Consider the following 22284-nt stretch of genomic DNA (forward strand, 5'->3'; position numbering starts at 1 on the left):
AACTTGGAAGCAACCTAGATGTCCCTCAACCGAAGAGTGGATAGAGAAAATGTGGTACATTTACACAATGGAGTACTATTCAGCAGAAAAAAACAATGGAATCATGAGATTCGCAGGCAAATGGATGACACTAGAAGAAACCATCCTGAGTGAGGTAACCCAGTCACAAAAAGAGAAACATGGCATTTACTCTCTCATATATGGATTTTAGACATAGATCTGGGGAGTGCCAGCCTACAATCCTATGGCCAGAGAGTCTGGGAAACAGAAACTTCATTTAGTGGCTGATCAAAGAAGAGGAAGACTCCCTTGGTTAAGTACTGAGCTGAACACAAGAAAGCCAGTAACAGAGAGGGAGGACTGATGATCAAAGGGATTAAGACTGGGCTGGTTTAACCCCCAGAAACAGCTGACCAGACAAAGGTTAACTCTTGAATCCCAGGCATCAGCCTGGGAATCCTGCATGGGACTGATCAAGACCCCCTGAATGTGGGTGTCAGTGAGGAGGCCTAGGTAATCTATTGGGCCTTGGGCAGCAGATCAGTACCCATCCCAAGTATACACACAGACTTTGGACTCCCATCAAACAATGTGAGGTGCACTCTCACCCTGAACTCTTGGGGAAGGATCTAGGCCCTGCCCTATATGAAATTACAGACTATGGACACCCCCATGGAGGGCCTCACCCTCTCTGGGGGAATGAGGGGATAACGGGGGGTTGGGGGAGGGCACGGGAGGAAGGGAGGGAAAGGGAGAGGGACCTGGAATTGACTTGTGAAGCAACCTTATTTCTTATCTAAATTTAAACTGGAAAATAAAAAAAGACAGTGCCCAACATCCTTAGCCATTAGCGAAATGCAAATCAAAACAACACTGAGATATCATCTTGCTCCTATAAGAATGGCTAAAATGAAAAACATAAATGACAATTTATGACGGAGAGGATTAGAGAAAGGGGAATACTCATCCATTGCTGGTGGGAGTGCAAACTGGTACAGACTTTAGAAATCAGTATGGAGATTCCTCAAGAAAATGGAAATCAGTCTACCACAAGACTCAGCGATTCCACTCTTAGGCATATACCCAGAAGACCATTTACACAACAAGGGTGTCTGTTCCTCTATGTTCACAGAAGCATTACATGCAATAGCTAGATACTGGAAACAACCTAGATGCCCCAAAACTGAATAGTGGATAGTGAAAATGTGGTACATTTACACAATATAGTACTACTCAGATGAAAAAAAAACAATGGAATCTTGAAAGTTGCATTCATATGGATGGCACTAAGAGAAACCATCCTGAGTGAGGTAACCCAGTCACAAAAAGACAAACATGGTATGTACTCACTCGTACATGGATTTTAGACATGGATCAGGGGAGTATCAGCCTACAATCCCAGTGCCAGTAGTCTGGAAAATAGGGAGGTTCCCAAGAGTTATGCATGCTATCCCAGAGAAGTGAAATTAGACAAGATCTCCTGAGCACATTGAGATCATCACGGGAGGGGAGAGGGTACCAGGAAAAAGAGAAGAATATAGGAGGAAGGTAGAAGAAGGCATGGGGTGGGCAGGAAGTTTGATTTGAATTAAGAATAGAGGAGAGTAGGATGAGAGACACCATAATAGATGGTTTTAGGAAAGAGATGACACCAGTGAGATTTCTACATATCTAAAAGGATAGTATCAAACTAAGCAACAGTGGAGAGACTACATTAATAGCCCTTTCCTGATGATAAAGTTGGTGACTACCTTATTTGCCATTCTAGAACATTCATCCAGTGACTGATGAAAGCAGAGACAGATACCCACAGCTAAACACTGAACAGAACTCTTGGAACCCAGTGACAGAAATGGAGGAGTGATGAGTAAATGGGTCAAGATCAGCAGGTGAAAATCTCAAAGACAATATACAGGACAATGGGGAAATCTTGAACCCCATACTGATGACTGAGACTCCAATAGGGGACTGATCCAGACTCCATGAATGTAGTGTCTGTGAGGAAACCACAGAAATCTCTGGGTCATTGGGTAGTAGATCAGTGTTTATCATGGTGTATGAATGAAATTTGTGTGCCCATTCCACATGGAGGGATGCTCTCTCAGCCCTGACACATGGGGAATGGCCTAGGTTCTTCCTTTGATGAAATGACAGATTCTGGAGACCCCCACAAGGAGGTCCTCATCCTCCCTGGGGAATGATGTGGGGATTGAGTGGGGAGCTGGGGGTGGACTTGAGGAAAGACAAGGCAGGAGGGGTGGGAGAGGGAGCTGGTGAATCATCCATGCAAGTTTATAAGACATACTTTATTGTAGTAAAAAATAAAAAAACAGGTTGAGCAAGTAAGTATGTAGCTTTCTCCTCTGGTTTCTGCCTCTTTTCCTACTTGGTTTATGTCTTGACTTTTCTCAGTGATGGACTGTGATGGGGATATATATGCCCAATAACACCTCCTCTCTAAATTGAATTTGGTCAATGTTTTATCACAGCAACAGAAACAAAACTAGAATATTCTATCCAAAAGAGGTCTTTCAGTTTTTCCTGTTTAATCTGCATAATGCTAATTTATGTTCATTGCATCATTTCTCTGGCATTGTGCTTCCTGTATGGTGAGTAGCAATGCTGAGTGTTGATCTTACCTCCGCTGCCAATTTTAGGGAAGTTATTTAGGTTTTGAATGTACTAAGGCATTATCTGTCATTTATTTTGCATAAACGTTTTATGAGCTCGAAAATGTTTCTTAATCGTTGAGTTACTTGAGTGTTTTCAAGCATCTATGGATTTTGAATTTTGTCAAAAGCTTATTTGTGTATTAAATGATTCCATGATGGGTCTTCTTCCTCAACTATTCATGTAATAGATTACATTCATCCTCATTTTGAGATGCTAACCTTCCCAGCCTCAGATTCTGTTGGTAAACTATTCATTTTGTTATGGTTCTCTGTTGTTTATATGTTGACTGACTCTTCACTGAGAATTTTTATTCATGGTAATTGGTCTATTTACATCTGATTTTTCTCAACTTTACTGTTGCTTTAGTACTTGATTAATGAAATATTAATAAACTAAGAATGATTTCCAAAAAAGAATAATGATGACACCAATTGGCAAGCTGAGCAATTGTGTAGAGACCACCTCAAATGCCTATTCCTGATAGTGAACTTGATGACTATAACCATCCTGGAGCCTTCATCCAGTGACTGATGGAAGCAGAGGCAACCACCCACAGTTAAATACTGAACAGAACCCAAGGAAACCAGCGACAGAGTGAGAGGAGCGAAGAGCAAATTGGCAAAGAATGGGCTGGCAAAACTAGCAGATACATATGATCCGAACAGGGGAGAGCTCTTGGACCCCAGACCGACAGCTGGGAGGCCAGCATGGGACCGATCCAGACCCCCTGAATGTAAGAGTCAATGAGGAGGCCTGGGCTACCTATGGGGTCCTGAGCAGTGGATCAGTGTTTATCCCTCGAATACTAACAGACATCGTGTGTCCATAACACAAAGAGGGTTGCTCTCTCTGCCTGGACTCTTAGGGAAGTGCCTGGACCCTACCCTGAATGAAATGATAGACTCTAGATATCCCCTATGCAGAAGGAATTGGCAATATGGTGGGAGAATGGGGGGTGGGTAGGGGGGGTGCGGGAGGAGGGGAGGGAGAGGGAACTGGGATTGACATGTAAAACAAGCTATTTAAAATAAAAAATGAATATAAAAAAAGAATAATGAATTTCAAAACTTTGTTTATATGTGCAACTCTATCAATTCCCCCCTCAAGTAAGTCACATGGAATCAATCTTATATTCTTCTCCCTTGTTCCACATTCTACAGTGACTTCTTGCTGCAGCTTCATGGACATTGTAAACACAAAAATCTTTAAAATTGGGGAGGACTCCAGTAACTGAAAAAAGAAGAGCATTTTGTTCTCCAGACATCTCAGTCTTTCATAGTGGATTTTAATTCATGTCAATCCTTGTTCATGAACTTAATTCTCTCACTTGAGATAACAGGCTCACTATACTGACAGCACACATTGAAACTTACTTTGAAAAAATATCAAGAAACATGTATACGTTTTATCAGAAGGAAACCCAATAGCAGGTACCCCACATATACTCTGGGTATGATAAGTGCCATTCTTCTGTTGATATGATTATAAGTTTAATTGATTTGTTTAAATAATGTAAAAATCAGATCATAATGCAATTCCAACATTTTCTGCCTACCTCCCTACTTCACATGTGCCCATCATTGTTCTTTTTCAGATTCATTGCCTTTTTCTTTAACTTCTATTTCTCCAGCTCTAAAAATTCAGTCTTTGTCTAAGGATGAGGCTACTGGGCTTTCACCTCCCACATCATCTTGTCTATTCATGTCTTCCTTTTCAGTTCCTGTTCAAGTAACCTGATTCTCTGACATTTCTAAAGCATAGCTTCAGCAGAATGGCCTCTACACTCATATTGTAAAAGGTTGTTCAGAAAAGAATGCCATTCATCCCTAGAAAAATATCATCTCTCCAATTTCAAATTTTGGTGTACTTTTAAAACTATCCATACCCCATAGGTACAACCCAAGTGACCAACACTATATCATGAAATACTGTAAAATGTCAGTTAGTAATAATGTGAGATATTAACTAGGATTTACAAATACAGTTAATATATAGATACATAAATGCGAATTTATAAAGAATGTCAATGATTAGAATGCTCTGCTAAGAATCTTCCCTAAGGCAGTTTTAATGTCCTTGTTCCTCAAGGTGTAGATGAAAGGATTCAACATAGGTGTGACCACAGTGTACAACACTGAGGCCACTGCATTACTTCTTGGGGAAAGTGACAGAGTAGAGCTGAAGTACACTCCTAATGCTGTTCCATAAAACATGCAAACAATGGACAAATGAGACCCACAGGTGGAGAAGATTTTATGTTTTCCACTTGATGATGATGATTGCATGATGGAGGAAACTATTTTAAAGTAGGAGAAAATGATTCCTGAAATAGGAAGTAGCCCAAAGAGAGTACCAACACAGTATCTGACTATGTTCTTGGTGACAGTATCAAAACAAGGAAGTTTAAGCACCTCAGAAGGGCCACAGAAGAAGTTGGAAATTTCAATATATTCCTCAGAGTTGGAAAAATTTAATACTGCCACATAGTGAATCAATAAGTTCACAAGGCTAAGGAGAAAACAACCTAGAAGTAATACACCACACCAATTGGGATTCATAATGGCCTGATAATACAGAGGGTGGCAGATGGCCACAAACCTGTCATATGCCATCACAACCAGAAGCATGTCATCCATACATGCAAAAATTACAAACAGTGACATCTGTATCAGGCAGTGCACATAGGAGATGACTGGGCAGTGAGTTTGGATATTCTCAATCACCCTGGGAACAGTGGTGGAGATGAAACCAATATCAACTATGGACAGGTTGGAGAGGAAGAAGTACATGGGTGTGTGGAGATGGGAGTCAGAGCTTACTGTAAGGATGATGAGCAGGTTTCCAAACAGGGCCAAGATGTACATGGACAAGAATAGGACAAAGAGAACAGTCTGTAGGTCTGGATCCACTGAGAGTTGAATGAAGTGGAATTCTGGTACAGATGTTATGTTCGGTATGTTTTTATTTCTTGAACATCTTTTGGAAGAAACCAAAAATGTTTTCAATAATGGCACCAGCATGCATGTAGTCCCTCTTTGCAATTAGACTCAAATAAAATATTCATTATTTTCTCAAGCCTATTTTGACATATTTAATAATTGCTCAGTTGTGCAAATGCCATACTCTAAATTGTGTTTTGTCCTTAGCTACCATGTTGTCTGTCATGAGAGCCATATTGAATACAGTAATGTAGAAGATGTGAGGCCAGTATTACTGTAAACAGCTGACCTGTAATCACATTAACATAAAGCAAACATCTTTAAGACAAAATGGATACTTTTAAAAATTCTTACTTTTGAAAACGTTTCAATCATATAAAATGAAAACGAATCTGTTAAACACACATCATTTTATTACAATAATGCGGAACAAGTTTATTTCTCTTAGAATATACCTGACAGTTTGAAATACAAGTTTCTAAATTAAAATTTATGATTTCTACCTAGAAAAATATTTTCAGATTTTAGTATCTTCTATAGGTTCCTTTTTTGAGTAAATTTTTTTCATTTTTTTTGTTATTTGGTGATTGAAGTAAGCCTTAGTTAAAAACTTATTTAAATCTTTAAAACCAATTAATATATGTATTCCTTATTTTTCATAGTCTATTTCAAATTTTTATAAATATGTCTTTGTTAAATCTACATTATCACGGAACATTTATGTTCACAACTGCTGAGATGTCCAGTGATGTGAAAAATAATGAAATGTCAACAAATACAGTTGAAATTTATTGCTGCAAAGTCAATTTGGGGAGATCATCTCTACATAATCCCTGTAAAATATCTGCTATAAAACCAGGGTTTTTGTATGTCTATGCAATGTAACTCATTTTCTGAAGTGCAGTTCAGGTACACTGAGAGCCCTACTTTCAGACCCCTCCTTCTCAAACTGTAAAGGGATTTGCATGTGAGTCAGAATGGGGCATAGATGTTCATGATCTTCCTTGAGCTACAAAGGAAATGTCAGGTTCACTTGTAGATCACAGAACACTGATTTGTTTAAAATGTAAAAGGTTTAAAATATAGAAATCATTATTAATGCAAAAACATGGGCATACTCTAATGGGTCCTTAACATCTCATTTTTATTTTACACTATAAAATATTGAGATTATGATATTATCACATCTAATTACTTTCTACTTTGCATGATGGTTTTCCCTCTTTACCCAAGGAAGAAGTCCTCCTAATAGGTGCAATTAAAAATGATGTAATCTACCTAGTTATAATACTTCCAAGTTAATGCAATATGGGATGCACTCATTCATTGAATATATTTCTATTTGTCTCTAATGGGGAACATAGTGAACTTTTGAGAATCAATGATTTGAGAGAACATGTATGACTCATTCCATAGCCACATGGTCATACAAACTAAAGTATAACAACCCAACTCCTTTTGCAAAATGATAAAATTTGTATTTTATTCATTTGTCCAAATTAAAAATCCTATGAATACAGAAAATATGAGTTTATTGGGAAGCATTTCCAAAAGGCACTGAGTCACACAATTAGGTGAAAATTTAAAGTGTGTCTTCCCTTAGTACACAAAATTGACTTTCCATTTCTTTTCATGCCTGTCCATTCTTTTATTTTCAGGTGTGAATGCACACAATTTTTTGACAACCCAATAGTGCAGCTATTTAATAAAATGAGATGACCCAAAAGTCTATATCACAGAATCAAGCAACACAAAAATTGATCTTGCATCAATATCTAGGTCACATTCCTGAATGTAATGAAAATGTCAAGGAAATCAAATACATGCAAGTCAGTTTTTGAGAGGAGAAAGTGTCTACTTAATGTTTAAGGTATTATTGTTCATTTCACATCTGTGGCAATGAATGTTTAGGCCCTATGAAACTGAAAAATGAAAGTTAGAGGTAATAAGTTATATCAAAAAACCTTACATAATGAGGAATGTACATATGACAGTTAAGGTGTCTCAGAACTACTAATAATATGTACTAATTTACATAAAAAGCAGAGAAAAATAACGCAAAATAAATGTGTCATTATTTGACTATGGATTGTTTTGGTTTTGGTTTTTATTTATTTTTATATTTCAAATGAAAATATAGTAATATTTCTTACTTCCATTTCATCTCTTCAAACTCCCTGTACAACTCTAATTCACCCCACTCTACTTTACATCAATAGCTTCTGTGTTCATTCATTATTTCATGCATATATGTATATCTTCATGGATTATTAATCACATAGTCTTAATAAGATATCCAGAGATCTTAACAGCAGGTATCTTTGTAACCTTTCTTTTTATTAAACTGCAGATGATATGGGGACCTGACCTCACTTCCATCTTGAAAACTTAGTAGCTGAGCCTCAGGATTGATGGAGGATGCTGATAACATAAAAAATATCCAGAAAAATAAAACACAATCTTAGCAGATCTGTAAGCCCAGAACTTCAGAGGGTGAGGCAAAATGAGTGCAGGATACCTGAAATCCTAACAAGAACATGATGAGACTATATTCCAAAGTACATGAAAGATAATTAGGATCGAGGAAACTACAAAAGCCTGAGTTGCATTGTTGTTTCAAAGTTTTGAGACTTCCAAATGTACCTTGAATATAATACCATAGTTCAAGCAGCTGAAGTGAACTTTCTGTTATAAAGATCTGGAAATCACAAGGGAAAAAGACATGGGTCTCTTTTTTTGAATGAATATTTATGCAAAGTCTCTTTCCTGAAAAGACCATTTTGTGTTTTGATCAGGCAGAGTAATTCACAAAAGATTTCATTCACTTCTGTCTTACCACCTTAAACATATTACACAGAAATACTGTCTTTGTCTTTTATCTTCAGTATGATCATACCTAGGCAGAAGCTAATAGTTTTGAAATTTGGAAGAAATATTTGGATAAAGTAAGATACATAAAGAATACAGCTCAGACCTTCCAGTGAAGACCTTAATAGTCACACACACCCAAACACACACACACACATGCACGCACATGTGCACACACACACACACATACACACACACATCTTAGCTTTCTTCAAAAGTATAACTACAGAATCACCCTCACAAGAATAGTTACAGTATTTTAGATTGCATATGAAACAATGAAATTGACTGTATTTTCTGCTTACTTTGGTTATAGGAGTGTGGGGAAAAGACACTGGTGATACTTCAATGAGAATATCAGGACTGCCATTACAGATATAAATCGTAGTAGAGAGGCTCAAATCATTATTGAACATATTACACCACTATGCTTGGCAAATTATAATAGTTCATATGATTAAAAAGAAATAATATTTCTTGCAGGCTCTTCTTCATCCTCAATTCCCTCAGAACTTACATGAATAAGTCATAGGCCTGAGGGGCCATGATGAAGGGCAGTAGATATGAACAATTGCCCCTGATTGTTGCCTGGTGAAGAATCAAGCTCACTCTTGAATCCTGATGTGAATATAATAGAAGGGGCTCCTGATGGAGAACAATGTAGGAAATGCAAACAACATTATATAGTTCTGGATTGCAGAGTAAAAAGCTGGTGACCTGCAGGGATGGGCTAACTAATTATTCTTACATAACCTAAAAAACCCAATGCACAGAGATGGTGATTGCTTATACTGGTCCACAATATTGTAGTCTCTAAGGAATTCCTGGGGTTAATGGAGGAAGCAGAAAAGATGTTGCATGTTCTCAAAAGGTTAGCTATGAGGTTTCCTTGATGCCCTAAATTATTTATCTCCACTTTTATTTCATTTTGGGCTCTTTTCAGTATTTTTTAATTATAATTGAATTCCACTGAATGTACTCTCCTTTGTCTGCCGAAATCTGTTTCTTTCCTGTGTGGCAATCCAATGGCCATGAATTCACCATGTCTATTATGAGGATTCATACCAGAGAGATCTTTGACTCTTGAGAAATACCACCATTGAGGTTGATCTTTGCATCTCAAAATGTCTATTCCAACCTGCTGTGCCCACAGTACCCCAACTGATATCTATTGGGCCCAGAACTCTGTGGCAATAACATGTGCTGCTAAGGAAGGGCCTCTCTAAGGTTGTTGAGCACATCAATAAAACTGTTGTACCCGATCTACGTTGAAAGAAACTGAACATTGTAGAACAAGAGAAGATGGACAAACTGATTATCAAGATGTATGGCACTGAAAATAAATATAAATTTGGAGCAAAAGCCATAAACTATGTGTCACTGACTTGCTGATATCCCTTCAGTCATCTTGCTTTTCCCAACTTCCAATGTGATCAGTTATGGTCCTCTTGCTGGCAACAAGCTGGTCCTGCAAAAGTTCGTGACCCTAATTGTGGTGGTGTTCAGTTTCTGTGAAGCCATGTTCACTGGAGCAGGGGGTTATCACAACCTGAAGAATGTCATCAAGAAGAAGTGAGGGAGGAAAGCCACCAGGTGAGTGATAAGGACAGGTTTGCACCTAACATCCTGGAGAACAAACAAGTTTGGAGCTGCTGAACGCCAAAATTGAGAATAACAGGTACACTGACCAGGGTGTCATAGACATGGACGTGCCTGACTTTAAGTTCAGCAGAACTGGCAAATATGATCTGGACTTCAAGACTCCATTGGTTCCAACAGCTATATCATGCCAGACTAGATGAACGACCTGTATAAATCCTTTACCTGTGAATATCCTGTGGCTTACTTCAAAGATCCCTTTGACCAGGACAACAGGGAGACTTGGCAAAAGTTCACAGCAAGTGCAGGTATCCAGGTGATTGATATGTAAGGTGTAATTCTGACAGGTCTACCTTTATATGTTACTTGAAAATTTTCCTTTGCTGTTCTTAATATCGTTTCTTTATTCTGTATGTTTAGTGTTTTGATGATTATGTGGTGAGGGGACTTTTTACTGGTCGAGTATATTTGGGGCTCTGTAAACCTCTTGTGCTTTCATAGTGATGCCCTTTTTTAGATTAGGAAAGTTTTCTTCTATGATTTTGTTGAATATGTTTTCTGTACCATCGAGCTAGATTTCTTCACCTTCTTGAATACCTATTTTTCTAAGGTTTGGCCTTTCCAAAGTGTCCCATATTTACTGGATATTTTGTGTTAGGGATTTGATGGACTTAACATTTTATTTGGTCAATGAGTCGGTTTTATCTAGTGAATCTTCAAAACCTGAGATTCTCTCCTCCATCAATTGTGTTCTGTTGGTTATGCTTACCTCTGTAGTTCTTGATCACTTTTCTAGTTTTTCTATTTCAGCATTCCCTCATTCTGTGTTTTTTATTGTTTCTATTTGAGCTTTCAAGCCTTGAACTGTGTGAATTGTTTCCTTCAGTTTTTGGTTCTTTTTTCTTGGCTTTCTTTAAGAGATCTCTTTATTTCTTGAATTTTTTGGTTTGTTGTTCCCTCCATTACTTGTACTTTGTTTGTTCAGGTTTTGCTGGAATAGTGTCCCTAGACTCTGGGGACATCATATTGGTCCTTCTGTTGTTGAATGTGGTCTTATACTGTTATCTTCCCATCCCTTCTTCCATTGGGTACAGGTAGGATTTATTCCTCTACTCTTCTGGTGGGTGTAGGCACGTCAAGACTTAGATGTTGGCAGACTTTGGACATTCATGCCTGCCGGGGGGCATCTGTTTCATGCAAAGCAGTCCAAGGAAACTCCAATAAGTGGAAGGGGGACAGGCCTGTGCACAGACCACACTCACCATCTTAGTTGGGTTTAGGTTACCCAAGTAATACCATCATTCTTATATCTTTCCAATATCTTTTTCTTGCTTACCAACTTTATCTTAATACCTTGAGACATGGTAATATTAACAAATACATTTATCATCTGTTCTGAGAATTTTTGTGAATGCTACGAATATTTTCTTCTCATGATGTCCCAGTGACAATTTCATGCTTGAATCGCCTGCAATGTTCATTCACCCCTAAGTATTTTCTCTTTTTCTCCTCCTAATTCTTTCCAACTATTTCCTCTCTTGCACATTACTATTCATACAGTGTTTGAAGTCTTGCATACACCTGTAAGATAGATGAAATATGACAAAATATGAAAAAAGAAATGCAAAATTTCCTTCTTTTAAGACATTTTTCTATATATAAGAGACACTAAACATCTCACCAGAAAATTTCTAGATAAGGTAGCACTATCATCACGATGAAATTAGATAAAATTAACAAACAAAAATCAATAGTCACAAAGAAATTGTAGTCAGAAAGAAAGGGGATAAAGATGTCATTCAAAATAGCCCAAAACAATTAAAAATCTTACAATAAACTTACTAGAAAAGCTATATAATGTAAGCATTAAAACACCAAAGGCAGAAATTTGGGAAGACAGTAGAAGGAACCCCTAGCTGGTAAACTAAATAAAAGAATGTCAAAAGAGGCATCCTGCCAAATTAGGTACCTATGTTAAAATAGACTAGTGGGATTTTTCCTTCTGATTTAAGCCAGGGAGAGAGCTCAAAGTGGGCAGGAAAGAAGAAGGAAGTATATGGAAGGTGTTGGTGAATGGAAAGAAAATGATAGATAGGTATAAATTTATGGAAGAAAGAGGGATAGATAGAAAGATGATAGATAAATGATTGATAGATAGATAGATCTTATGAAGTTTTCAAGGGATAAATAAAATTTAAAAAGAAATAATAAATCTAGGTTTCTACAGGATCCCATGTCCTGTGCCCTGGCCTAACCTGACTACCACACCACCATCACAATCACAATAACCCCACCACCACCAGCAAACCCAAGCAAGTCTCAGTCAAACTCAAGGATTGTGCCAGGACAAATCCTATTTCCATAGCTCAACATAATAACATTGTATTCATGAAACACATAGCAAACATCATCCTACATGGAAAAGATCTTGAATCCCACAGAAGTAAGAAATGAAACAGTGATTTTCACTATCTCCATACTTTGTCAACATAGTTCTGAATATACTAACTAGTTGGAGCAATGAGGCAAGAGAATGAAATGAAAGGGATACAAATAGTGAAAGAAAACGTGAAACTATACCTTTTTATTGTTTACATGATACTATATGTCTTAATCAGCATTCTGTTGCTGTGAAGAGACAGCATAATAAATGCTTATAAAAGAAAGCATTTAATAGGGGCTTGCTTACTTTTTCAGAGGTTTAGTTTATTATCATTATGGTGGGGAACATGGTGGCATTCATGGGACTGGAAGAGTAGGTAAGAGCTAAATCCTGATCTGCAGGACATGAGAGTCAATGGGGTTTGGCATGTGTTTTAGAAATTTCAAAGCCAGTTTCACACTTCTTCCAACAGGACTACACATCCATTTTTTTCTTTCTTAATTTTTTTTATTAATTTATTTTTTACATTCCAATCCCAGTTTCCCCTCCCTTCACTCCTCCTGCTCCTCTCACTTCCCCCTTAACTTGCATCTGCTCCTTCAAGAGGGTAAAGCCTCCCCTAGGAACTCAAATAAGTCTGTCCTATAATGACATTGAGGCAGGACCGAGGCATCTTATCACACCCATAACCCTGTGTATAGGCTGAGAATGATATCATTCCATAAAGAATTGCTTCATATTCCAATCCTTCTATTAATTTCAAATAGAACCACTCCTTGATGACTAAGCATTTAAATATGACTGCCTATGCCATTATTATTCAAACTACCATTCTTTACATTAGAGATACAAAAAAATCTACCAGAAAATTTCTAGAAATGAGAAATAAATTCAACAATATGGCAAGATATAGACTCAAGTCACACAAATTAGTAGCTTTTCTACATATAAACAACAAACCTATAGAGAAGGATATCATGGACACACTTTCCTACACAATGGCTTCAAAGAAAATACAATATCCAGGAATGTACGTCACTAAGGAAGTGAAGGACCTGTATAATAAAAAATTAAATCTCTCAAGAAAAATTGAGGAAAACACTAGAAACTGGAAAAGACACATGGACATGGATTGGTAGAATTAATATTGATAAAATGGCCATTATACCAAAAACTATTTACATAGTTAATACAATTCAATAAATATCCCTATCTCATTATGCACATAAATAGGGTAAATTGCCCTAAAAATTCATAGGGAACCACAAAAGACCCCAGATGGTCAAAACAATCCTAAGCAACAAAAGGACAATACTAAATAATTGCCATCCAGGATCTTAAAATATATTTTAAAGTCAGAATAATAAAAACAATAGGTATGGTCACAAAAGCAGACATATAGACCAGTGGAACAAAATCAAAGATGCAAACTTATGTGAGCGATTAACATTTATTACAGAAGTAGCAATTAATACTCTAGGTATCAATTCCAGAATATTTGTTACTATGAATTTGGCTGAATGTAGAATATAGCCTGGGAGCTTTATATTCTCAAATATGCCCCAGAGAAAGGAAAAAGCTTCTCATTAGAGCATCAGCAGTAAGAGCTACAGCTACTGAGTCTCCAAATTTCATAGCCCTTTATAATGCACTGAGAGGTTCCTTTTAGTCAGTTAACAGCACATGTTCCAAGTCATGTCCACCCCTAAGACTTAAGTTTGCCAGGATGTTTTACAAGTCATGCCCAGGGAGGAGATATGAAGCACTAGCTTTTCTCAATATCCTATCAACCTTCCTGGCTCTTAGAGATATGCACGCCCTATTGTCAGAGTTGTTAAATGTGTCTGTGCATATAAAAACTAGAAGCCATGTGGCATGAAAAGGAACTTTTAGAGGCTTTTTAGAGGGACCTTGAAATATCTTTTAGAAGGAACTTACAGAGAACATTTAGAAAGCACTCTAATGATTCAAACATTTTGCTGGCCCTCCCCTGTCACCTGACAGAATGCATTCAGGCAGCACCCTGGTAAAAGAAAGATCACTGCCCACTTTTCCTCTGTTCCCCAGGGGAAGACAGGATTCTTCTGGTCTCCTTTTTCTTTTGTATCCTGTCTCTGTGTGTCTTTACCTTATTTTCTTGCCTGTAGGTCAGTAAGACATTCATTTTTTTAAAAAAAGATTTTATTTACAATACTTTGCCTCCATGTATGCCTGCAGGCCCGAATAGTTCACCAGATCTCATTACAGATGATTGTGAGCCACCATATGGTTGCTGGGAATTAAACTCAGGACCTCTGGAAGAGCAGCCCGTACTCTTAAACTCTGAGTCTTCTCTACAGACCATCAGTAAAACTTTCTATATGAGTCATCTCTACAGGTCTCTGTTCTACATCCACACACGGTTCATCACCTGCCCACAGATAGTAATCTTTGCAGTTGCAGTGAAGGATTTGGCACCATTGTCCTGTGGTCCCAAGCCATTTTACTTAATTCCTAACTGGTACATTTAGGGAATTTTTAGAAGGAAGTTTTGTAGAAAGAACTGTTGGAGAATTTTTAGGAGGAACTTTCAGACCTTAAGAGAACTTTTAAAGAGCTTCTAGGGAAAGAATTTTTGGGGAGAGAGGTTTTAGAGAGAGATTTTGAGAGAGAACTTTTGCAAAGAATAGCTTTTGAAGAAAATACAATATCAATTCTTGAAAAATGAAGGGCTATCCTGCTGTAAGCCTCCGCTCTGAACCCATGATAATACACACACTTTCAGCCATATAATGTTTGGCAAAGATATCAAAAATCTAGTGGAGTGAAGACAGCATCTTCAAACATGGTGCTAGGAAAACTGAATGCCCACATGCAGAAGAATGAAACAAGGTCAGTATTTATCACTTGCACAAAACTAGCTGCAATTAGATCAAGTACCTAAATCTGACATCTGAAGCACTGAAACTTCTAGAAGAAAGCATATGCTGTACCCTACATCACAGAGGTATAGGAAAGAACTCCCTTTATCAAATTTTATTGTCCAAGAATTAAAGGAAACATTGGACAAGATGCACTGCATGAGGCTAAAAAACTGTTTTAAAGGTAAAAAATAACAACTGGATGAAAAGAAAGTGCGCAGAATAGGACAGAATCTTTGCCTGACAGATGAATAAAATCTAGAGTATACAAAGAACTAAAAAAAAAGACTCATTCAAAAAATTAACCTGGAACTTGAATAAAAATCTTTCAAAAGAAGGAGAAAAATATGTCTAAGAGATATATCAATACTCATCCTATCTAATAATTAAGTAAATGCATATCAAAACCACCATCAGAAGAGCAAGCATCAACAATAACAATGAATAAAAATGCTGGATGGGATGCTAAGACACAGGAACTTTTATTCACTGTTGGTGGGACTGAAAACCAATGCAGACATTAGTGAAATCAGTGTAGATAATACTCAAAAAGCTAAACATCTTCTGTCATACAACTCAACTGTACCACTCCCTGTCATATTTTCAAGGCATGGACATATAACTGCCCAGATGTATGCTCAGCCTTGTTCATTGGTACTCTGTTCACAGAAACTAGGAAATGGGAAAAAAGGTAAGTGACCTACAACTGATAGATAAATAATGAAAATGTCGTACATGTACATTATAAAATACTATTAGCTGTGAATAAAAATAAAGTCTTGAACTTTGCAGGTAAATGGATGGAAGTAGAAAAGATCATTTTGAGGTAGATAATCCAGACCCAGAAAGACAAATGTTGTATATTCTCTCTCATTGGAAACTACTAGCTCTAAATCTTCAGATGTGAATGCATAGCCTGGAATAACTTTAGAAACCAAGGAGGCAAAATTAATTATTGCCAAGATGTAGGATTTGGAAAACAATAATGAGGTGAAAAAACAGGATATTAGTGACCTGTCCCGCGCTACCGTCTCGCCAGCAAGAACGACGCAGCACACTTAGGATCCTTCTGCAGAACAGCTTTAATGCGTCTTGAGAGGGAGAGCATAAGCTTACAGAGTGGAGACCCGGGGAGCGAAAAGCCCAACCCTTATATAGCTCAGCAGTCCCAGCCTCGGACATGTCATCTCCTGACTGGCTCCTGCTCGTCAGCCCATATGACGCCACGGGAGAGGCAGAGAGTAAGGGATGAAAAAGTAGCAGGCACGTGCGCACCAAGGTTGTTTACTCCAACTGACAACGGATGTCAGCGCCATCTTGTAACGGAGAATGTGGGGGCGGCTCCCCACATCTCCCCCTTTTTGTTTTAATAGCAAACAGGCTCTCCCAGGACATTAGAGGGTAGAGACAGTGGTTGAACTTCCCAAAGAACAAAATTAGTGAGATGTGTACAAAACCTATCCCTAGATTCATCAAAATCCGGGATGCTTCCGACCTGTCCTCTGTCTTTTTCTGGGAAAAGGGAAAAAATACAGCAGGTAACCCTTATGCAGGACAACATGTCTCTCAGAGGAAAATGACTCTCTGTGCGATGCCTTTGCTCAACACCCCTCTTGGGAGGCCAGACTAAACACTCTACCCTGTGCAATGAACCTAAGTTCCGGGTGTGCAGGAGCTGTTCAGTAGGCAGCCTATTGCTTAAGCATAGTCAACCAGATATCGGTTGACTCCCCTTGCTCGAGCGCAGCCAGTGCTTGTGCTATGACCACCTTATCTCTTTTGTTTTGGGTTCTGAGCTTGCAGACTAGCCAGAGAATAAACACTATTCCACAGCATAGGACTGCTCCAAACAATCCCATCCCCACCCATGCTTTGAAATATAAAACAGCTGAAGAAATCCATGAAGACAATCTCTCCATGAAGGACAGGTCAAGGCGGGTAGAATTAATCTGAGCAATGGCGACCCTCAATTCGCGAAGCGTCTGCTCAAATTCATAGGTCCTATTCATTGCAATTAGTGCCATCAATGTCAAGTTGTTCCTCTTTGTCACGGGAATGTCTCGCCATCCTTTTGCTCCATAACGGTTCTGGTGAGTCGTTCTGGGACCCAAAAGGGATTTTCTTCATTCTGTGGAAAAACACAAACAGCTCCCCTGGATCTTATCAGAATAGGATCCGGGCCTTTCCATTCATTAGTTAGCACATCTTTCCATTTTACAAATTCTTTGGGCTTTTGTGGATCCGAGCAATGCCTTGTTGCTGCATTTTGACCCTTATCATCCAGATTTAAAAAATTCATAGTAAACAATGCCATGGCAATAGCCACTCTTGGTGTTGGGGGCAACTCCTTCATAATTCCCCCCTTTTGTTTTATTAGGTAAAACTTAAGTGTGCGATGTGCTCGCTCCACGATGCCTTGTCCCTGAGGATTGTAGGGCAGGCCTGTAGTATGTGTGACTTGCATTTGTGCAAGCTTCCAGTTCCTGAAAAGGGTATAATCCTTCTCCCCTTTTTTGTTTATCTTCTAATGTCCCTCTTGGGGACTGTAAGGGCTCCCCCTTATCCTTAAATTTACCGGGGGGGTTATCTTTCTTAATTACAACCGGTTTCTTTTTACGTGCACCTAACCTCTCACTATGCTTGGTTTCTGACATGCTAGACGGATTGAGAGGAGCCATGATAAAAATAAACACCTGTGGCTCAAATGAAACAAAAGTAAAGACCGCGCGCAGCTCTTTTATCTACAAGAGACTAAAGCACACAGTCAGGCACTGCCGCTTATCCTAACAATTGTAACGATGTAACAATTGTAACAGAGGCTCCAATCCAAAGTCCCAGAATAGCATACCTCTCTGAGCGTAGTCACCTGCAGTTCTGAATCCTCCTTGAGTCCAAGGGGTCTCCGATGGTGCTGACGATGATGAGGTCTGAATTCCTGGGTTTCGGCACCAGATGTCCCGCGCTACCGTCTCGCCAGCAAGAACGACGCGGCACACTTAGGATCCTTCTGCAGAACAGCTTTAATGCGTCTTGAGAGGGAGAGCATAAGCTTACAGAGTGGAGACCCGGGGAGCGAAAAGCCCAACCCTTATATAGCTCAGCAGTCCCAGCCTCGGACATGTCATCTCCTGACTGGCTCCTGCTCGTCAGCCCATATGACGCCACGGGAGAGGCAGAGAGTAAGGGATGAAAAAGTAGCAGGCACGTGCGCACCAAGGTTGTTTACTCCAACTGACAACGGATGTCAGCGCCATCTTGTAACGGAGAATGTGGGGGCGGCTCCCCACATCGACCAGAAAAATAGGAAAAAAGAGGGAGTCTTTGTGGAGGAGGAAGGAGATCAACTGAAGCTAGTATAACTGCCAGCAAATCTGTTCCTTGTTTGAACATAAAATATGATAAGATAGCACCTCACTCCATAAGGACGTATATAGTTTATTTTTTCATTAACATGCTTCATTTATTTTACATACTAATCTAGTTTCCATCACTCCTCTTGTACTCTCCCTTCTACTAACCTTAACCCTACCCACCACTTTTCTGTCTCCATTGAGAAATGGGCTTAAATATACTATGAGACATCAAGTTGAGGAAAGATAAAGCTATTACTCCTACATCAAAGCTAGGCAAGGTGATCCAGCATGGAAAACAGGTTCCCAAAAGCCAGCTAAGTGCCAGGGACAGGTGAGGATCTCACTGATAGGAACCTTAAAAACCGATCAAGGTACACAATTGCTACATACATGCAGAGGTTCAAGATCATTCCCATGCATGCTCCTTAACTGATGGTCAGAGTCCAAGCTCAGGTGGGATGTCTCTGTGGGTTCCTGCATCATGATCTTGACTTCCCTGGTTCACAAAATCCCTCCTCCCTTTCTTCGAGAGGACTCCCAGAGCTCAACCCAGTGCTTAACTATGTATCTCTGCAACTGCATCCATCAATTACTGGAAATAGGTTCTGTGATGATAATTAGAGTACTCACCATTCTGATTACATTAGATGGCCAGGTCAGGCACCCTCTCTAATATTGCTAAGGGTCTGAATGGGATCATTCTGGTGGATTCCTGGGAATTTTCCTGGCAGTAGGTTTCTATCTACACCTCAACCCAACCTCAAACTGTCTCCTGCATCATGCTTGCCTGATGGGGAAGTCCTGTGTATAATAAAGCACTGTTGGCCAATAGGGAAGCAAGATAGGTAGGACTAGGGTACAGGAGGACTCTGGGAAGGAGGAACACAGGGAGTAACAATGTAACCTCCATAGGGTTAAGAAGTCCAGACCCTTTCTTGGGTAAGAGAAATACTTAGACGATAAATTATGAGGTAAATACTTAAGTCAGAGGTAGCCAGTAAGAAACCAAGCAAACTGCCAACAGCTTCATAATTAATACAGCCTCCTTTGTGTTCATTTGGGGCTGATGCAGTTCTAGAACCAGGCTGGCAGGAAGGATCTCTCTATATATGGTGTGAGAAGTGGGATTCCTTCCAGGCTTCTGTGGTTTGATGAACTAAGACTCCCGGAAGCAGTTGGCCAGGTGTTTCAACAATTAAGACAACTGAGATGATGCAGCCTCACAGACAAAATAAGGACTTATACAGGTTTCTGAGTTTTGTCATGATCCCCATGGTAAGAACAGTGCCCCCATTTAGCACGAATCAGTTTGGAATGAGTGACATCAAAACTCCCACATTGTTTATAAATATTTGTTTTCATTTGAATGGAGTTGCTTATAATTGGTTAATGATCATAGCCAATCCCTTTTTAAAGGAAAAAGGGGAATTATGGGTATGGTTTTTCATTTGTTGATACAAATTCAAGGTCAATTTTGTGATGTGTAAATTTCTCCTCTTGATTAAGCATTGTGTTTATATTGATCTTTTAAAACAGAATGCATGATTAAATGCAGACTATAGATACTTATAATAGTCAGAACTTATAGTTAGGTAAGTTAGGTTTTCTAGATATATAGAGATGTATTTGAGATAGATAGATAGATAATATTCAAACCTTTCAAAGACCTTCAGAAAATGGCATTTAAAATGGTTTAGTTTTTTCTTGACAATGGGAAATGTCTGCTCCTGGCACATCAATTACGTCTGAGAGGAAGATGGGCATCAAAGGAACTTGTTGTGGAATTTGCTTTCAACATGGCAAGATTAGCCATTTGGACAAGAAACTGCTCTTGCCTAGACTGCTTGACTGTTGCTGTATAAACTGGACATGCAAGACCCACAGGAGAGTGACTGCTAACTCAAATAGTCCTTCAGGGTCCCTGATTCATGGAAGAGTCTACAAGACTTTCTGCAGGACACAGAAAAATGACTGACAGACTGCCAGTGCAGATGTACAGTTTGAAACTTCCTGCTTTGCGGAGAAGTCTTCCAGACACACTGTGGCCTTTGGGCAGAAGATGGATGCCCCAACATTACAGAACAACTTTGGGTGACTGTTCAGGAAGTGAGATGTCTCTGTCATTCCTAGTGTTTATATATTATCCTTCTGTGGTTTTTCCTCTTAGCGATTGTTGATTACTGATCTTTAAAGGTCTGTGAAGATGTATATTGGGATTTTGATGGGGATTGAAGAGAATCTATATTCCTTTTGGAAAGATGGCTGTTTTTACTGTGTTAATCCTACCTATCTATGAACATGAGAGAGCTTTCCATTTCCTGATATCTTCTTCAATTTCTTTCTTCAAAGATTTAAAAGTTCTGTTCATACAGGTATTTCACTTGTTTGGTTTGAGTTACCACATATATTTTTTGGATTTTTGCTATTGTAAAGGGTAAGATTTTCTTTGCTTTACTGAAGCTTCTCAGTTTCAGGAGGTCTGATTTATTAATTGTAGAACTCAGTGTCTGTAATACTGGTGTTATATTCAGGAAGCACTCTCCTGTATCAATTTGTTCAAGAGTATCACCTACTTACTTTGTCATCTAAGATGTTCAGTGTGGTTGGATTTGTGTTGAGATCTTTATCCATTTGAATTTAGGTGTTGTGCATGGCAATAGATATGAATCTATCTGCAGTCTTTTACATGCAAGCATCCAGTTATGCCATCCCCATGGCAGTACACAGAATGAGAAGTGGTATTCACCAACCCCATTTCTGATGGAGGGTTGATTTTCAAAATATGCAAAGAACCCAAGAATATAGTCACCAAAACAACAAATAATCCAATTAAAATGTGGGGTACAGAATTAAATAGAGAATTCCCAATAGAGGATACTAAAATGTGTGAAAGATACATAAGAAAGTGCTCAACATCCTTAGCCATCAGGGAAATCCAAATCAAACCATTTCTGTTATACCATCTTGCTCCTCTCAGAATGGCTAAAATTGAAAACATCAATGACAATTTATGCTGGAGAGGATGTGGAGGAATGGGAACACCCCTCCATTGATGATGGAAGTGCAAACTCATACATCCACTCTGGAAATCAGTATGAAAGTACCTCAGGAAATTTGGAATCAGTCTATCTCAGTATCTACCTATTCCACTCTTAGGCATATACTCAAAGGATGCACATTAATACAACAAGGACATCTGTTCATAGCAGTATTATTTGTAACAGCCAGAATGTGGGAGCAACCTAGATTACCCTCAATTGAAGAAAGGATAAAGAAAATGTGGTACATTTACACAATGGATTACTTACTACTAAGTGGAAAAAACAACGAAATCTTGAAATCTGCTGGCAAATAAATGAAACTAGAAGAAACTATGCTGAGTGAGGTAGCCCATTCACAAAAAGACAAACATTGTATGTACTCACTCACATATGCATTTTAGACCTAGACCATAGGATTACCAGCCTACAATCCATACCTCCAGAGAAGCTAGGAAACAAGGAAGATCCTAAGGCAGACATATATAGTTCGCTGGAGAAGGACAATTGGATAAGATATCCTGAGCTATT

At 38.7% G+C, this 22284-nt stretch overlaps 1 protein-coding gene and 1 pseudogene across 1 annotated transcript; one reads left to right on the top strand and one right to left on the bottom strand.

The window, feature by feature from the left end:
• The window catches only part of LOC121136341, a 41973-nt pseudogene extending 31563 nt beyond the window's left edge, over positions 1-10410 (top strand).
• LOC121132750 (olfactory receptor 18-like) lies at positions 4704-9026 on the bottom strand. Its single transcript, XM_040736723.1, has 2 exons — positions 8998-9026; positions 4704-5649 (listed from the first exon to the last, which is right to left on the bottom strand). The coding sequence occupies exons 1-2, from the start codon at positions 9024-9026 to the stop codon at positions 4704-4706; spliced, it is 975 nt and encodes a 324-aa protein (XP_040592657.1).
• Positions 10411-22284: the final 11874 nt, after the last annotated feature.

Source organism: Mesocricetus auratus, unplaced genomic scaffold (assembly GCF_017639785.1).
Source record: "Mesocricetus auratus isolate SY011 unplaced genomic scaffold, BCM_Maur_2.0 Super-Scaffold_100066, whole genome shotgun sequence".
In the NCBI taxonomy this organism is placed as follows: Eukaryota; Metazoa; Chordata; class Mammalia; order Rodentia; family Cricetidae; genus Mesocricetus; species Mesocricetus auratus.

Bases quoted from the DNA above. Each gene is read 5' to 3' on its own strand.
- LOC121132750 (XM_040736723.1), bottom strand. From the start codon at position 9,026: ATGGCCCCTCAGGCCTATGACTTATTCAT. The intron at 5,650-8,997 runs GTAAGTTCTGAG...TTCTTCCAAAAG, and splicing joins CAGGCCTATGACTTATTCAT to ATGTTCAAGAAATAAAAACA.